At 37.8% G+C, this 15,501-nt stretch overlaps 1 protein-coding gene across 1 annotated transcript; it reads left to right on the top strand.

Annotated features, from left to right (window-relative positions):
* Positions 1–11,297: 11,297 nt before the first annotated feature.
* LOC147542242 (cysteine-rich receptor-like protein kinase 25) lies at positions 11,298–14,608 on the top strand. The gene is made up of 7 exons (XM_086632267.1): positions 11,298–12,256; positions 12,816–12,941; positions 13,116–13,237; positions 13,331–13,541; positions 13,711–13,948; positions 14,050–14,200; positions 14,309–14,608. The coding sequence occupies exons 1-7, from the start codon at positions 11,428–11,430 to the stop codon at positions 14,606–14,608; spliced, it is 1,977 nt and encodes a 658-aa protein (XP_086488393.1). The 5' UTR covers positions 11,298–11,427.
* The last annotated feature ends 893 nt before the right edge of the window (positions 14,609–15,501 follow it).

Consider the following 15,501-nt stretch of genomic DNA (forward strand, 5'->3'; position numbering starts at 1 on the left):
ACTTCTAAATTAGGTATCTATAGACTCCCCCTTAACCCTAATTCCACCGACCCATAGAAACTCGACTTGGGTCCGAACTTGGTTTACTAGGCCAAATCCAACTAGGTTTCTCCACTAGGAGAAAGACCTAACATTGTTTGCAGCCCAGATGACTAAAGATCAAGTCCCCGCAAGTTCGGTTTTTTATAATTTATGATATGATAATAGATTCGAAAGAACACACGTTAAGGCCCATAAATTATAATTGGCTGGTGGTAGGGCGGCTTTGTGTTCCTAAAGCATCATTTGTCCATTTTCAAACGAGAATACTTGAAGGTTCCCAAACAATTTCCTTCACAGGATATAACAAGCCTTTGTTACACCAAATAATTTGTGGAGATTTCTCGTTAGGAGCGTTAGACCATATCGACTATATGGCAAAGAACTCTTCCACACATCAAACACAAAGAGCTTTTTGGTTTTGAAACATCTTAAAAATAAATTTCTACACTCCTATATATTTATAAAAATGACAAGACACATTTTCAAATAAGAAAACCTTTCACAAAAAATATACCTTTCCAAATATTTTTTATTAAAAGATATAACTATTAGACAAAAAAATTCAAATATATGAAAAGTAATCTCTAATTTTATAAAATAAGTTAATTAATAATTTATCTAAAAATTCAAATAGACATCCCCTTCATTTCAAGATAGAGTGAACGATGAAACACCTCGATCCACCATCTCTCATTACCATTAATTAAGAAGACTACCAAGTAGTAGGACATATGAAGAATAGAAAGGTAGTTTTCTTTTCTTTTTTCTATATTAGAGGTTGGCAATGAACGATTTATAGAGAGAAGAAAGAGAGTGGACACGAAGAAATATAGTGAAAGAAAGGGTAAAAAAAAACAAAGAAAATTTGTGTTGAAGTTGGTCAATATTACATTTATACAACAAATTCTTATTTATGTGATTAATATTTTCTTGAACAAGTTTTGTAACTACAAAAGCAATAAATGAAAATGCGGTGAGTCTAACTCTCCACAAACAACAGTCTTGTTTTTATTGGGTCAATAGGTTTCCGCCGCGTCTTACAAATGCGACAGGTCCCTCTTGGCTAACGCCGGAGATGACAAATAAATTAAAAATTCAAGGAGAATAAATAGGGAAGGGATGTTAACTGACTTTAAGTTGGAAATCGTGACAGAAAATCGTGGGGGAGAGAAATATGTGGGTAGTAGTTATTGTAGGGATATCTTAACTAGTGTTGTTATAAAGGCCAGGCCGGTCCGGGTTGGGCCCGGGACCGGCCCGTTCCGTACAGGCCCGGCCCGTACGAAAAACGGGCCTGGCCTACCCGGGTTCTATTCCGGACCCGGGCTGGGCCTAAGGTTTGGGCCCGACGGGCCCGGCCCGGCCCGTCAAAACCTGTTTTTTTTTTTCATGCGTTATTTTAAAAATTTCATAGAGAATTAGAAAACATTCCTTTTCGAAAAGATCTATCCAACAAAATCGTTCCTAAAAGATTCATTTCCATAAAATATTTTCGAAAAATCTTTCCTAACTTGTTAATTTATCTATTTAAATCATCCTCTATATTATTTCCAAAACGTAATTTCTAAAATCACTTTCACGAAATCTTTTAAAAAATCTTTCTTAAACTTGTTAACCTATTTATGTAAATCATCTTCTATTTATATAAATCATCCTCTACTAATTAGTTTCAAAATATAATTTCTAAAATCATTTCCCAAAAATCTTTTCATAGAATCTTTCCTAAACTTATTAATTTATTTATGTAAGTCACCCTCTATTAATTATTTTCACAAAGTAATTTCTAAATCAATTCAAAAAACTCTTTCTAAAACTCTTTTCTATACTTATTTATGAAAATTATATCCTATTAACTAATAACTATTCCTAAAATCTTTCCAAAAGTCATTTCTAAATCATGTCATTATTTATAGAAAATCGTCTCTAAAGTTTTAATTTTTTATATTCAAAATAAACAATAGATTTTTATTTTTTTAATTTAAATTTTGGTTTTTCAAATTAAAAAAGAAATATTATAGAAAATCCGGGCTGGCCCGGCCCGGCCCGGCACGGATTCAACCCGGCCAGGCCTGGGTCTATACCCAGTCCCGGGCTGGGCCCATGTATAGCCAACCCGGGTTGAGCCCGGCCCGGGACACTTTCAACTCGGGTTGGCTAAGCCCGACCCGGTTACTGGCCCGGCCTGGACAGGCCCGGGCCGGGCCGGCCCGACCCGGCCTTTTAAGCATCACTAATCTTAACTGATCAATTTACACTAATGCCTTTCTATTTTGATTTAATTTACGGAAAGAGGATTTTATATCAGCGGTCAGATGTGACCTCTGTCAAACTCCCAATAAAAATAGACGATCAGATTTATTCCTGGATAACCAACTGAGCTGTTTTATTATATAACTGAATTATATAAATATTTTTCTAAAGAACACTATATTCAATTTTGGGTGCGGAAATGGGCAGACGGAAGCACTCACGGACACTTATAACTCGAGTTGGGCATTCTGAGTGTCTAAAATAGGAGGCTGGATGGCTTTACTGGGTAGGCCCAGGTCGGCATATTTGATATTCCCTTGCATAGAGCCCGTCATGGGCATTAGCTAGAACGGCGGGCTTCTGGCGGGCCAGGTCTCAGTACAATCATCACAGAAAAGTTCAGAAATCCAAAATAATATCAAGTACAAATAAGTAAATGAAAAGGTACGGGACGTTGATATTCATATGTTCACATTTTTCGAGTAAGAGGACAAAGAACAATGAACAAGACATTACACTCTTCACCACAAAAAATTACCGAAATATGTTTGCCTTTGCAAATTTTAACTGAATAAACAAGTTGAGTGGTTACAAAATCAACATTTGCAATGCCAAACAAGAACGATATTTGATCAACAAAAAGGTTAGTACAAGATAAGGTGACGATATTATTGTTGGAATCGGAGCCGATTTTGGATCGGTTCAAGTCATCAAACTCAGAAACGAAGCACACCATTGCGTTCGTCTCGTCGAGCTCTTAAGTTTAGACTCAAGAATCACTCAAATCCGATTCCGGATGAATGAGATATTCAAGTTTAAAGTTTGATCGATTTTTGGTTGATTTAGGGACTAAAATCGCAATAAGGAAAAGTTGGTTTAGGGGCTATTTACGCAAAGAGGACACGTCCAGATCAGACGGCCCAAATCCCAGCCGACACGTCTGTTGCTAAAGAAGTGACCCGTCACTTTACTTTCCAACAGATGCGTCCCTAAAACCCAACAGAAGTGTCCCTTATGAATGCATCTATTCGAAACCTATTTATAGGACCCAAATCAACTCCAAATTTCAATCCGTTTTTTCCAGAGTGTCAAGCATTGTTAGAAGATCATATTAGAGTATCTAAGAGAAAGATTTTGTAGAGTTTTCAAGGAGTTTCATAAGCAAGAAGTTTGGTCCATTTGCATTAAGTCAGAGGTTAGTATACTTTCAAGTTCGACTGCTTTCTGACTCGAAGTACCATTGAATCGAAAGGTTAATCGTTGTATCCTGGGAGACAAATGCCGGTAACTGTTTGGTACTATACAGGGCGTCAATTGTCTTAAGGAAAGAGGAATACCTCGCCTCGATTTAAAAAATTATTCTTCTTCTAATCCTCCGATTTTCTTTTTCTTTTTAGTCTATCTGATTTCTTAATCAAAGACATTCTGATTTTCCAAATCAGAAGTGCGTTGTTTTTTAAAGTAATAAATCAGTAAACACAGAAGGATACAATTCCTCTTTCCGATCTTAAATCGATAGTGAGATTCGACTACGAATCATCTGTTCTGGATAACAAACATTATCAGTTAGAAATACGAAAGATATTGAGTTGTTTTATTCCTTAGTTTTTCTCCATTAATTTGGAAAGAAAGTGTGTTTGATTGATTTACAATTAAAATCAAAGTAGTAACCAGTTTCACCAGTGACCCGGTTAGAGACTCGTTGAGTCAACTCGTTGAATCGGTACACCGAAAACAACAATCTTAAGACAATTGAATTACTTCGGTATACTGAACTAATTTTCTGTGTAAGACAGAAATAGAGATGGCAACAACTGGTGAAGCCATAACGAAAAGTGTCGGTCCTGTCCATGCCGAAAAACCGGAGAAGTTTAAGGGCATCGATTTTAAGCGATGGGCACAGAAGATGATGTTTTATCTAACCACTTTAGGGTTAGTAAAATATCTGACTGAAGACCAACCAGTCCTTCGAGAAGACGGAGATATCCAACATACTTCGGTCGTAGAGGCCTGGAAGCATAGTAATTTTTTATGTAAGAATTACATTCTGAATTCGTTGGATGATGGGCTTTATAATGTGTATTGTGTTATTGATAGTGCAAAAGAATTGTGGAACACACTGCACAATAAATATAAAGCCGAAACTGCAGGAGTGAAGAAATTTATCGTTGGAAGGTTTCTGGACTTTAAAATGGTTGACTCTAAACCAGTCATAACCCAAGTTCAAGAATTCCAAATAATTCTTCAGGAATTAAAGGCCGAATCATTGGTAACAAATGAAGCCTTTCAAGTCCGAGCAATGATTGAAAAATTGCCTCCGGGTTGGAAAGACTTCAAGAATTACCTTCGTCATAAAAATAAAGATATGAGCCTTGAAGAACTTATCCTCAAACTTCGAATAGAAGAGGATAGTCGTACTGCAGAGAAGAAGACAGAGAAGTCTTCAAATACTCCAAAAGTAAACGTCATCGAAGGGGGACCAAAACTAAAGCGGAAACGCTCGGGCCGTGAAGTGGGCTCAGGAAAGCCGACGAAGAAGAGTTTCGACGGCAACTGCTTCAACTGTGGCAAGAAGGGGCATCTTGCCAAAGATTGTCGTTCTAAAAATGACAAGATCAACAAGAGAAAGAAAGCTAAGCATCATGCTTCTCTTGTTGAAGATGAAGATGTCCAGAACCTGTGTGCAATGGTTACTGGAATCGAAGATGTGGCTGAAAAGTTTCAGAATATGAACCTGTGTGCGGTTATTTCTGAAGTTAACCTAGTTGAAAATCCGAAAGAATGGTGGATCGACACTGGGGCCACGAGGCACGTTTGTGCAGATAGAGCCATGTTCTCCACTTATACCAAACTTGAAGAAGGCGAGACACTGTTTATGGGAAACGCCGCAACAAATCAAGTTCAGGGAAAAGGGAAAGTGATCCTGAAGTTCACTTCAGGAAAAGAAGTAACCCTAAATGACGTGCTGCATGCACCAGACATTCGAAAGAATCTTGTGTCTGGTTCGCTCCTTAGCAAGAATGGATTCAAACTTGTATTTGTTTCCGATAATTTTGTTTTATCCAAAAATGGGATGTATGTGGGAAAAGGGTACTTATGTGGGGGGGCTCTTTAAATTGAATGTTGCAACTGTAACTCCAAATATTATTAATAAAGAAAAAGCATTAGCTTATGTTGTTGATTCTTGTAATATTTGGCATGAGAGACTAGGTCATGTTCATTATAACTCTTTGAGAAAGTTAATGCACATGGACTTAATTCCAAAGTTTGATATTAATTCTTCGGAAAAATGTCAAACGTGTGTAGAGTCTAAATTGACAAAGACTCCTTTTCATTCTGTGGAAAGAAATACAGAACCATTAGAGTTAATTCACAGTGACATATGTGATTTAAAAATGGTTCAGACTGGAGGAGGTAAAAAGTATTTTATCACCTTCATAGACGATAGTACAAGGTACTGTCACGTTTACTTGCTAAGAAGTAAAGATGAAGCAGTAGAGAAATTCAAAATCTATAAGAATGAAGTTGAAAATCAACTTAATCGAAAAATTAAGATTTTGAGAAGTGATAGAGGCGGAGAGTATGAATCTCCTTTCGCTAAAATTTGTGCCGAAAGTGGCATCATTCATCAGACTACTGCTCCTTATACACCTCAACAAAATGGTGTAGCAGAGCGAAAGAATCGAACTCTGAAAGAGATGATGAATGCGTTATTACTCAATTCTGGATTACCTCAGAACTTGTGGGGGGAGGCAATATTGTCGGCCAACTACTTATTAAATAAGTTACCTCACAAGAAAACAGGTAAGATACCTTATGAGTTGTGGAACGGCAGAAAACCATCCTTTAAATTCATTAAAGTGTGGAGGTGTCTAGCCAAAGTCCTGGTGCCTTTACCTAAACGGGTCAAAATAGAACCAAGGACAATAGACTGTATTTTCGTTGGATATGCAGAAAACAGTAGTGCATACAGATTCTTGGTTCACAAGTCTGATATAGAAGATATACATGTGAATACAATCTTAGAATCACGGGACGCCGAATTCTTTGAAAATATATTTCCATGTAAATCTATATCAGAGGAAAAATCTCTGAAAAGAGTCAAAAACGAAGAAAATACAGAAATCTCTGAAAGAGAGAAAAATCTAGTAGAGGACAAGTCGGAAGAGCCTCGAAAGAGTAAAAGGGCAAGGGTAGAAAAAACCTTTGGTCCTGATTTTCTAACCTACATGTTAGAAAGTGAGCCTCTAACATATAAAGAAGCTATGTCAACTCCAGAAGCTCCTTTTTGGAAAGAGGCAGTGAACAGTGAGATTGAGTCCATCATGAATAACCACACATGGGAGTTAGTAGATGTCCCGATAGGTTGCAAACCATTAGGTTGCAAATGGATCTTCAAAAGGAAATTGAAGACAGATGGATCAATCGACAAGTACAAAGCCAGACTTGTGGCTCAAGGATTCAGACAGAGAGAAGGTCTAGATTATTTCGACACTTACTCTCCTGTTACTCGAATCACGTCAATCCGATTGCTAATTGCGATAGCAGCTATCCAAAATCTAGAAATACATCAGATGGATGTAAAGACAGCTTTCTTAAATGGACAACTGGAAGAAGAGATCTATATGACTCAACCAGAAGGGTTTGTGGTACCCGACCAAGAGAAGAAAGTGTGTAAGTTAGTAAAGTCGCTTTATGGTTTAAAGCAGGCTCCTAAGCAGTGGCACTTGAAATTTGATCAAGCAATGTTATCAAATGGGTTCAAAATAAATGAGGGTGATAAGTGCGTCTATACTAAGGTCACTGCTAAAGGATGTGTAATCCTATGCCTGTACGTAGATGACATGCTTATTATGGGAGATAATATAGATGTCATAAAAACAACTAAGCAAATGTTGTCGAAGAATTTCGACATGAAAGACTTAGGTAGGGCTGAAGTCATTCTCGGAATAAAAATCTCTAGAAGCTCTTTTGGGATAAAATTATCTCAGACTCACTACGTTGAGAAAATTCTAGAAAAATTCAGCAAGAATGATATGAATTTAGCTCGGACGCCGATAGATCCGACCGTGCATTTGATGAAAAATCGTGGTCAAGGAGTAAACCAGTTAAGGTACTCACAGATTATCGGAAGTCTGATGTACTTGATGAATTGTACACGTCCAGACATAGCTTATTCTGTTAGCAAATTGAGTAGGTTTACTAGCAATCCAAGTAAAGAACATTGGACGGCTATAGTAAGGGTACTCAGGTATTTGAGACAGACAAAAGAATATGGGCTATTATATACCAAATATCCAGAAGTATTAGAGGGATATGCGGATGCCAACTGGATCTTAGATACTGATGATACCAAGTCAACCAGTGGATACGTATTCACACTGGGTGGGGCTGCCATATCATGGAAATCCTCAAAGCAAACATGCATAGCTCGATCGACAATGGATTCAGAATTCATTGCTCTGGATAAAGCAGGAGAAGAGGCAGAGTGGCTGCGACACTTCCTGGAGGACATTCCTATATGGACTAAGCCGATGCCTGCAATAAAAATGCACTGCGATAATCAGGCAGCTATTGCAAGAGCACATAGTAAAATGTATAACGGTAAGTCACGACATATTCGTCGACGACATAACACCGTAAAGCAATTACTCTCAGAAGGAGTCATAACAGTAGATTATGTCAAATCTAAGGATAACCTAGCGGATCCATTTACAAAAGGGTTACCTAGAGAGTTAGTAATTGCTTCATCAAGGGGAATGGGACTTTTGCCTAAAGTAAATGAGTAAAGTCATAACGGAAACCCAACCTATGTGACTGGAGATCCCAAGATGTAGGTTCAACGGGAAAACTGAAGTTATATACTGACTCGAACGGAACACTGAAAGAGATTTATCTCTTACCCATTCCTAGGATGACATCAGTGTTGTCTGCAATGAGAGGTTAAGCGTTAAGTTTTTAATGAATCCGAAAACTTAGAACTTGAGTCTAACGTGAGGTATAGCAAAATACCTTATTACGGATAACCTATATGTGTGCGAACTGATGCCGGTTCTATGAGAAGGTCGTAATGGCCGACTTCTCTAGAGCACACATGAAAACCAGGTTGTTCAGGGCCGAAATGAACACAACCGAGAACTTTTTAAAGTAAGGAACTAGTTGTGTGATAGTTACTCGTTGGTTTACAACTCATGGGACCCAGTTCAAGACATAGTTCACTAAGGTCTTTGTAAACCCGATGGCTACTCACTACGAAAGATTCAAAGCCACAAGCTATCTATCCCGATGCAGCGAAATTCCGCCTCTAACCTCTGTCAGTGTCAGTGTGTCAGTCTAGTAAGTCTGCATGATAGGAAATCTCGAATATTCATTCATGTGGGGGATTGTTGGAATCGGAGCCGATTTTGGATCGGTTCAAGTCGTCAAACTCAGAAACGAAGCACACCATTGCGTTCGTCTCGTCGAGCTCTTAAGTTTAGACTCAAGAATCACTCAAATCCGATTCCGGATGAATGAGATATTCAAGTTTAAAGTTTGATCGATTTTTGGTTGATTTAGGGACTAAAATCGCAATAAGGAAAAGTTGGTTTGGGGGCTATTTACGCAAAGAGGACACGTCCAGATCAGACGGCCCAAATCCCAGCCGACACGTCTGTTGCTAAAGAAGTGACCCGTCACTTTACTTTCCAACAGATGCGTCCCTAAAACCCAACAGAAGTGTCCCTTATGAATGCATCTATTCGAAACCTATTTATAGGACCCAAATCAACTCCAAATTTCAATCCGTTTTTTCCAGAGTGTCAAGCATTGTTAGAAGATCATATTAGAGTATCTAAGAGAAAGATTTTGTAGAGTTTTCAAGGAGTTTCATAAGCAAGAAGTTTGGTCCATTTGCATTAAGTCAGAGGTTAGTATACTTTCAAGTTCGACTGCTTTCTGATTCGAAGTACCATTGAATCGAAAGGTTAATCGTTGTATCATGGGAGACAAACGCCGGTAACTGTTTGGTACTATACGGGGCGTCAATTGTCTTAAGGAAAGAGGAATACCTCGCCTCGATTTAAAAAATTATTCTTCTTCTAATCCTCCGATTTTCTTTTTCTTTTTAGTCTATCTGATTTCTTAATCAAAGACATTCTGATTTTCCAAATCAGAAGTGTGTTGTTTTTTAAAGTAATAAATCAGTAAACACAGAAGGATACAATTCCTCTTTCCGATCTTAAATCGATAGTGAGATTCGACTACGAATCATCTGTTCTGGATAACAAACATTATCAGTTAGAAATACGAAAGATATTGAGTTGTTTTATTCCTTAGTTTTTCTCCATTAATTTGGAAAGAAAGTGTGTTTGATTGATTTACAATTAAAATCAAAGTAGTAACCAGTTTCACCAGTGATCCGGTTAGAGACTCGTTGAGTCAACTCGTTGAATCGGTACACCGAAAACAACAATTATCCATATGCAAAGAAAACTAAGCATATCTCCAAATATTCGGCTCAATTTTAAAATCTTTTAAGTTTTTTTTTTTTTGAAAACCGATTACATTGCCGTACAATTGGCATTGAAAACATCAATGATGTGATAAGCTTGCTACCCGCCCACTCAAACTCTAACATGACCTGGCCTATAGTCACTCAAACTCTTGAGGCCTATAGCCCAACTAAATAAAGGCCTAAAGCCTAACTACACTACATTATTTATACTCTAATAGTCCCCATACAAATAATCAAAGATTCCACATTCTCTGGGATTCGAACCTGGGACCTCCAGGGGTTTCTAGAGTTTATGTCAACACCTTGGAACCACTTGGGCTACCAACTGTTGACAAACTCTTTTAAGTTAAAAAGACAAATTGTATATTTTTTTTTTAAAATCCAAAATTTGTATTTTCTTGGTTAAAAACCCAAATATTTGCTTTTTTTGTAAAGCTATTGCAACATGTTACAAAAATGTCGCAAGGTGTTGTAAATCTGTTACAAGGTGTTGGAAAACTGTCGGAAAGCTGTCGCAAAGTATTGTAAGACTGTCGAAAATTGTTTGTAAACTGTTGCAAGTTGTTGCAAAGTAAAAAAGTACCTAAGCAGTTTTTTTTTGTTGAGGGGAGTACCTACGGTGTTGAAAACTAAGAACCCATCTCCAAGTTCCATCATCAATATAACAAATAGATTACAAAAGAATGATGTTTGCACAAAGGGAAGTGAAATGTGCAGAATACAAAAGCCATAAGGTCAGTGAACCGACCAAATTAATTTTTTTTCTTCTTTTCTTTGTCAGTTGGTTGTGCTCAATTAGCGACAGGAAAAACAATAGTAACAGTAGCCATATCTATGTAGGTTTTATAGAAAAGTTGAGGGATTTCTAAACAGTTGCAATATTCACTACAAAAATGAAGAGTAGTTTTAACAACACGAAACCGTCGAAAAAAGTAAGAAACCGCCGGATTAGTGGCGTAGGAAAAACTATATCTTACACATATAATCTGTCATCTTAATCATCTACAATCCTTCTGCACTTGTCTTTTTCAATTTCGTTTTCATTTCAAACTCGCATTTACGTGCCCAGAATTCCAACGGTCACGAAGAACTCATTTTGAGATAGTTTAGATCTTTTATCAAGATCATAAAAATCTAGGTGCTTATAAAGTGCTCGGATCTATGTTCATTGGGAAATTTTATAGGCAATGCCCGAATACGTCAAAGGTAATATGTTTTTGCATAAAACTTGGTCAAAACAAGTCGATCAATAGTAGTTAGAGGCAATGCCCTAATGTGTTGGATATCCAACTATAAACTGTCTGCTAATAGCACAAAGGTCGGGTGCTTTTAGCTACACTGAGAGTTCCCCACTCTGCCCCCTTCTTTTGAGTTAGGGAAGTAAACGGTAAACACCTTTATCAACGCGAGTCAACGGTCAACACGCCTTTCCCTGACTAATTTATCAACACGAGTCAACGGTCAACACGAGTCAATCTTGGTGTCTGAAGTTAAATCTAAAATTCTCCCTACTTGCTCTATTGACTTACCATAAAGAGCTCAAATTCATTTAAACTCTTAAAACCCAACATTTACATTCATAATTTCACATACAGATAGATATAATGAGTTGTTGATTAAAGAAAAGGAAATAAGAGAAAATGGGTCATTTAGATATGTTTTCGTTCGTTTTAATCATTTTGATCCTCGTAGGATTTAATGGCCTATGCAGTACTAGTGCACAGAATTTCCTTCGTCACTTCTGTTTAGGAGGTAACTTTGCTGCAAATAGTACATTTGGAGCTAACCTCAACGGCCGTCTTCTCCCTTCTCTATCTTCATCAAGGGACAATACAGTCACCCGAAATGGATACTACAATAACACCGTTGGCCGGGACTCCGATGTTGTTTATGGGTCTTTCCAGTGTAGAGGTGATGTTACTTCAGTAGTATGCAACGAGTGTGTTTTGATCGCATTTGAATATATTAAAGATAGATGTCCAAATTCGAAACAATTCATTATATATTTTGCTGAATATATGTTAAGGTACTCGGATCAATATTATTTCTCTAAAATACAAGATGCACCAGCAATTAATCTACGAAATCCTAATAATGTCACCAACCGGGATCAATTTAATCGTATATTAGGTGATTTGTTAGATGGTCTTGTGAAGGAAGCTGTATCTAGTACCTCTTCTAATAACTTTGCTGCGAGAGAAACAAATATTACCGCCTTTAATAAGATATATGGACTAGTACAATGCACATTAGACATATCATTGAGTGACTGCAATAGTTGTCTCCGTGGGGCGATCGCTCAATTACCTAGATGTTGTGATGGAAAGCAAGGTGGAAGAGTTGTTCGCCCGAGTTGTAATTTTAGATACGAGTCGTATGCTTTCTTCCAATCTAAGGTTACTTCAGCACCAACTCCATCTCTTGGCACCCCACCACCAGTATCCAAGACAAACACCACAACAACAGACGGTAAGTCCTATATATATCTTATTTTGAAATTTTAATTTCACCATATATATGAATTTGTACTACGTCTTAATTACTTGATTGCAGTTGATACTCGTTGATGTTGGAATTTTCAATAGACCATATGTGGAAAGAAAAACCTTTCATACATTGTTACGGCATAATCGAGCGCTAAAGTTGAAGAACTTTTGCTGCTCCTTCAGCCTTTACAATTCACTAGTACTATCTACCCATTAGACCACGATATTCATTTTCGGAGTTCATAACTTCCAAATTTATTTTCTTGGTTTGTTATGTCAATTCTGTCTGACTCCTAAGCTGTATCTGTATCAATCTATATGTTCATAGTTAATACAATCATATAGGCAGGTGTTATTAGGTAAGGGGTCTAATCGCAACGAAGTATTACAGTTATAATGGTCACTGACACTCGGTCGCCTCTGACACTCGGTCGCCTGTTTGTTAGGACATTATTTGCCAATATGTTTGTAAATGATAAAGTAAAGCACTGTATTCTTTAATATTATGAATCACTTAAGGAAATTGGTTCTTATTCTTGCAGCAAGTGGAAAAAATACATCAAAAGTTGTTGTTTACATAGTCGTTCCGTCAGTAGTTGGACTACTAGCCATCCTAGGCTTTTGGTGTTTTTGTCTCAAAAGAAAGAAGATGAAAAAGAAGCATGAAGGTCAGTAGCTACGCCATAGAATTTCAATTATCTATATCATCTCGGTTGATACTACACAATTTCATATCTTAGTACTTAAAGATTTTTTTTTTTTGATGAAGAGTACTTAAAGATTTAGTTTTCGAATTGGAAATTTTTAGTCATTTCATCTTTTCTGTTGTTATCTTTTTCAAGATGTCAATGAAATCCGAAGTGCAGAATCCTTGCAATTCAATTTCAGTATAATAAGGGCAGCTACAAATGATTTTTCCGAAGCTTATAAACTTGGGGAGGGCGGGTTTGGTTCTGTTTACAAGGTATTAACTTTGTTGATCTAGCATCTAGTACAACTTTAGATTGGTGGTGCCGCGGGGGCGGCATTCTAAGTTAACCTCTTTTGTCATTTTCAGGGTAAACTTTTAAATGGGCAAGAAATCGCAGTGAAGCGTCTCTCTGCAAATTCTGGTCAAGGTGAAGAAGAATTTAAGAACGAAGTCACTTTACTAGCTAAACTTCAGCACAGAAATCTTGTGAGGCTTCTAGGTTTTTGTTTTGATGGAGTGGAGAAAGCACTCATCTATGAATTCTTGCCAAATGCTAGCCTTGACCAATTCATATTCGGTTGGGCTCCTATTTTCCATATTTACTTTCTAGGTTCATTTATACTAGATCATATTTTGACAACTATTACATGTGATTTGAGTATATATATATATATATATATATAGTTATTACTTCGTATACAAACGGTTAACTTTGTCTCTTGGTTGGTACTTGCATGCAATTGTAGATCCGATTAAACATACATACTTGGATTGGGAGAGACGGTACAAGATTATAGGAGGGATAGCAAGAGGTCTTCTTTATCTTCACGAGGATTCTCGACTTACAATTATTCATCGAGATCTTAAAGCGGCCAACATATTACTAGATTTAGATATGAAACCTAAAATTTCAGATTTTGGCATGGCTAGACTTTTCGTGGCAGATCAATCTCGAGCAAATACAAATAGAATTGTTGGAACATAGTAAGTATTCGAGCCATGAGCTGATATTTTTTCATAGTTACCGATCTCTGAACTAAATTCGTGTACTCAAAGAGCGCATTTTCATTTGATGTTTTGATTAGCGGATATATGTCTCCTGAGTATGCAATACACGGGCAGTTCTCTTTAAAATCAGACGTGTTTAGTTTTGGTGTTCTGGTTCTAGAGATCCTAGCGGGAAAGAAGAATACTTCTTTTTATGACTCAGAAGTTGCGCAGGATCTTCTAAGCTACGTAAGTACAAATAGTATTGTCATTTATTTTCATTCTTGTGATACGGTGGACTAAGTTAAATGATTCATTAGTCCAACCTTATTTTAGATAAATGAGACTCTCTTGCAGGCATGGAGACATTGGAAGAATGGAACCGCTTTGGAAATCTTAGATCCATTCTTGAGGGATAGATGTTCGATGAACGAAGTGAAAAGATGCATTCACATTGGTTTATTATGTGTTCAAGAAGACGTATCTGATAGGCCTACAATGGGGTCAGTTGTTCTGATGCTCAATAGCTCTTTGTCATTGGCATTGCCATCAGAACCTGCATTTTTTGTCAATACAAGAAGTGAAGAACAAGCATTAAATACACCTGCAGCATGGAGTGTCAATGAGGTATCAATTACCATACTGCATCCTCGGTAACGACATTCAATATTAAGTTTTAGTGTTATTTTACTCTCAAGATTTGGGATGGTAGAATGTTGTAAATGGTACTCAATTAACTGAAATATACATGTCTTTTTATTTCATTTCATGTTTTATTGGATACTTTTCGTTGGCTACTGAGTGGATAATGGATACTACTATGAGACCAAGTGTCACGACCATATTCTTGGAGTATACATATGGTGTGACGTAGTGCTAGGATGGCACGCATGAGCACATAGGCCGGAGGGCCGAGCACGGGGTCGTATAGGGCCAGAAGCTTCTTAGGCCATGCACGGGGGCGTCCGGGGCATTCAAGACTTTGACAGGGGTATAAAGGGTCATTTGGACAAGAGTATGCCTGGTTAAAAGGATTGATGTTTCCTTGTGGAAATAGGCAAAACAAGAAGTTTGCACCTTAGGAGGGGGTGGTCTCCCTTCCTCATATGCATCCTGCATATGTCAAGACCTCGTGGATGGGGCGCTCGTCCATCCTAGCCTTTGGGCACGAAAGTGAGCTTCCTCATGGCGCAACCCATGGAGCCGGCCTAGCATATGTGAGAGAAGCATATTGCATGGGTTCCCTTGTCATAGGAGATGTCTTGGGACAGTACCTGGAGATAGGTTACTGCGGGTTCCTTTGGAAAAGGTGTTACATGTTCTCATGCCATGGCGAGGCGTGCGTCGTGTTAGCATATTCCATAAGGAGGATTGAGCTATTCAAGGGGCCAAACCTTGATGTGCTATGTTGGGCATGAGGTAGCTTATTGGAGATGGATGCTCCTATGCCCAATGTCCGGATGGTAAGCCGAGATGATAAGGTGCCGGATGCTTGAGACTAGATGGCAAGATCTGCATATGCGGCTTGGTGTGCTCCGCACATATGTTGG

The sequence above is a fragment of the Eschscholzia californica genome, unplaced genomic scaffold (assembly GCF_041429995.1).
Source record: "Eschscholzia californica isolate CP2 unplaced genomic scaffold, dmEscCali1.0.p SCAF_4, whole genome shotgun sequence".
NCBI classification, from domain to species: domain Eukaryota; kingdom Viridiplantae; phylum Streptophyta; class Magnoliopsida; order Ranunculales; family Papaveraceae; genus Eschscholzia; species Eschscholzia californica.

Bases quoted from the DNA above. Each gene is read 5' to 3' on its own strand.
- LOC147542242 (XM_086632267.1), top strand. From the start codon at position 11,428: ATGGGTCATTTAGATATGTTTTCGTTCGTTTTAATCATTTTGATCCTC. The intron at 12,257-12,815 runs GTAAGTCCTATA...TTATTCTTGCAG, and splicing joins AAACACCACAACAACAGACG to CAAGTGGAAAAAATACATCA. The intron at 13,949-14,049 runs GTAAGTATTCGA...TGTTTTGATTAG, and splicing joins AATAGAATTGTTGGAACATA to CGGATATATGTCTCCTGAGT.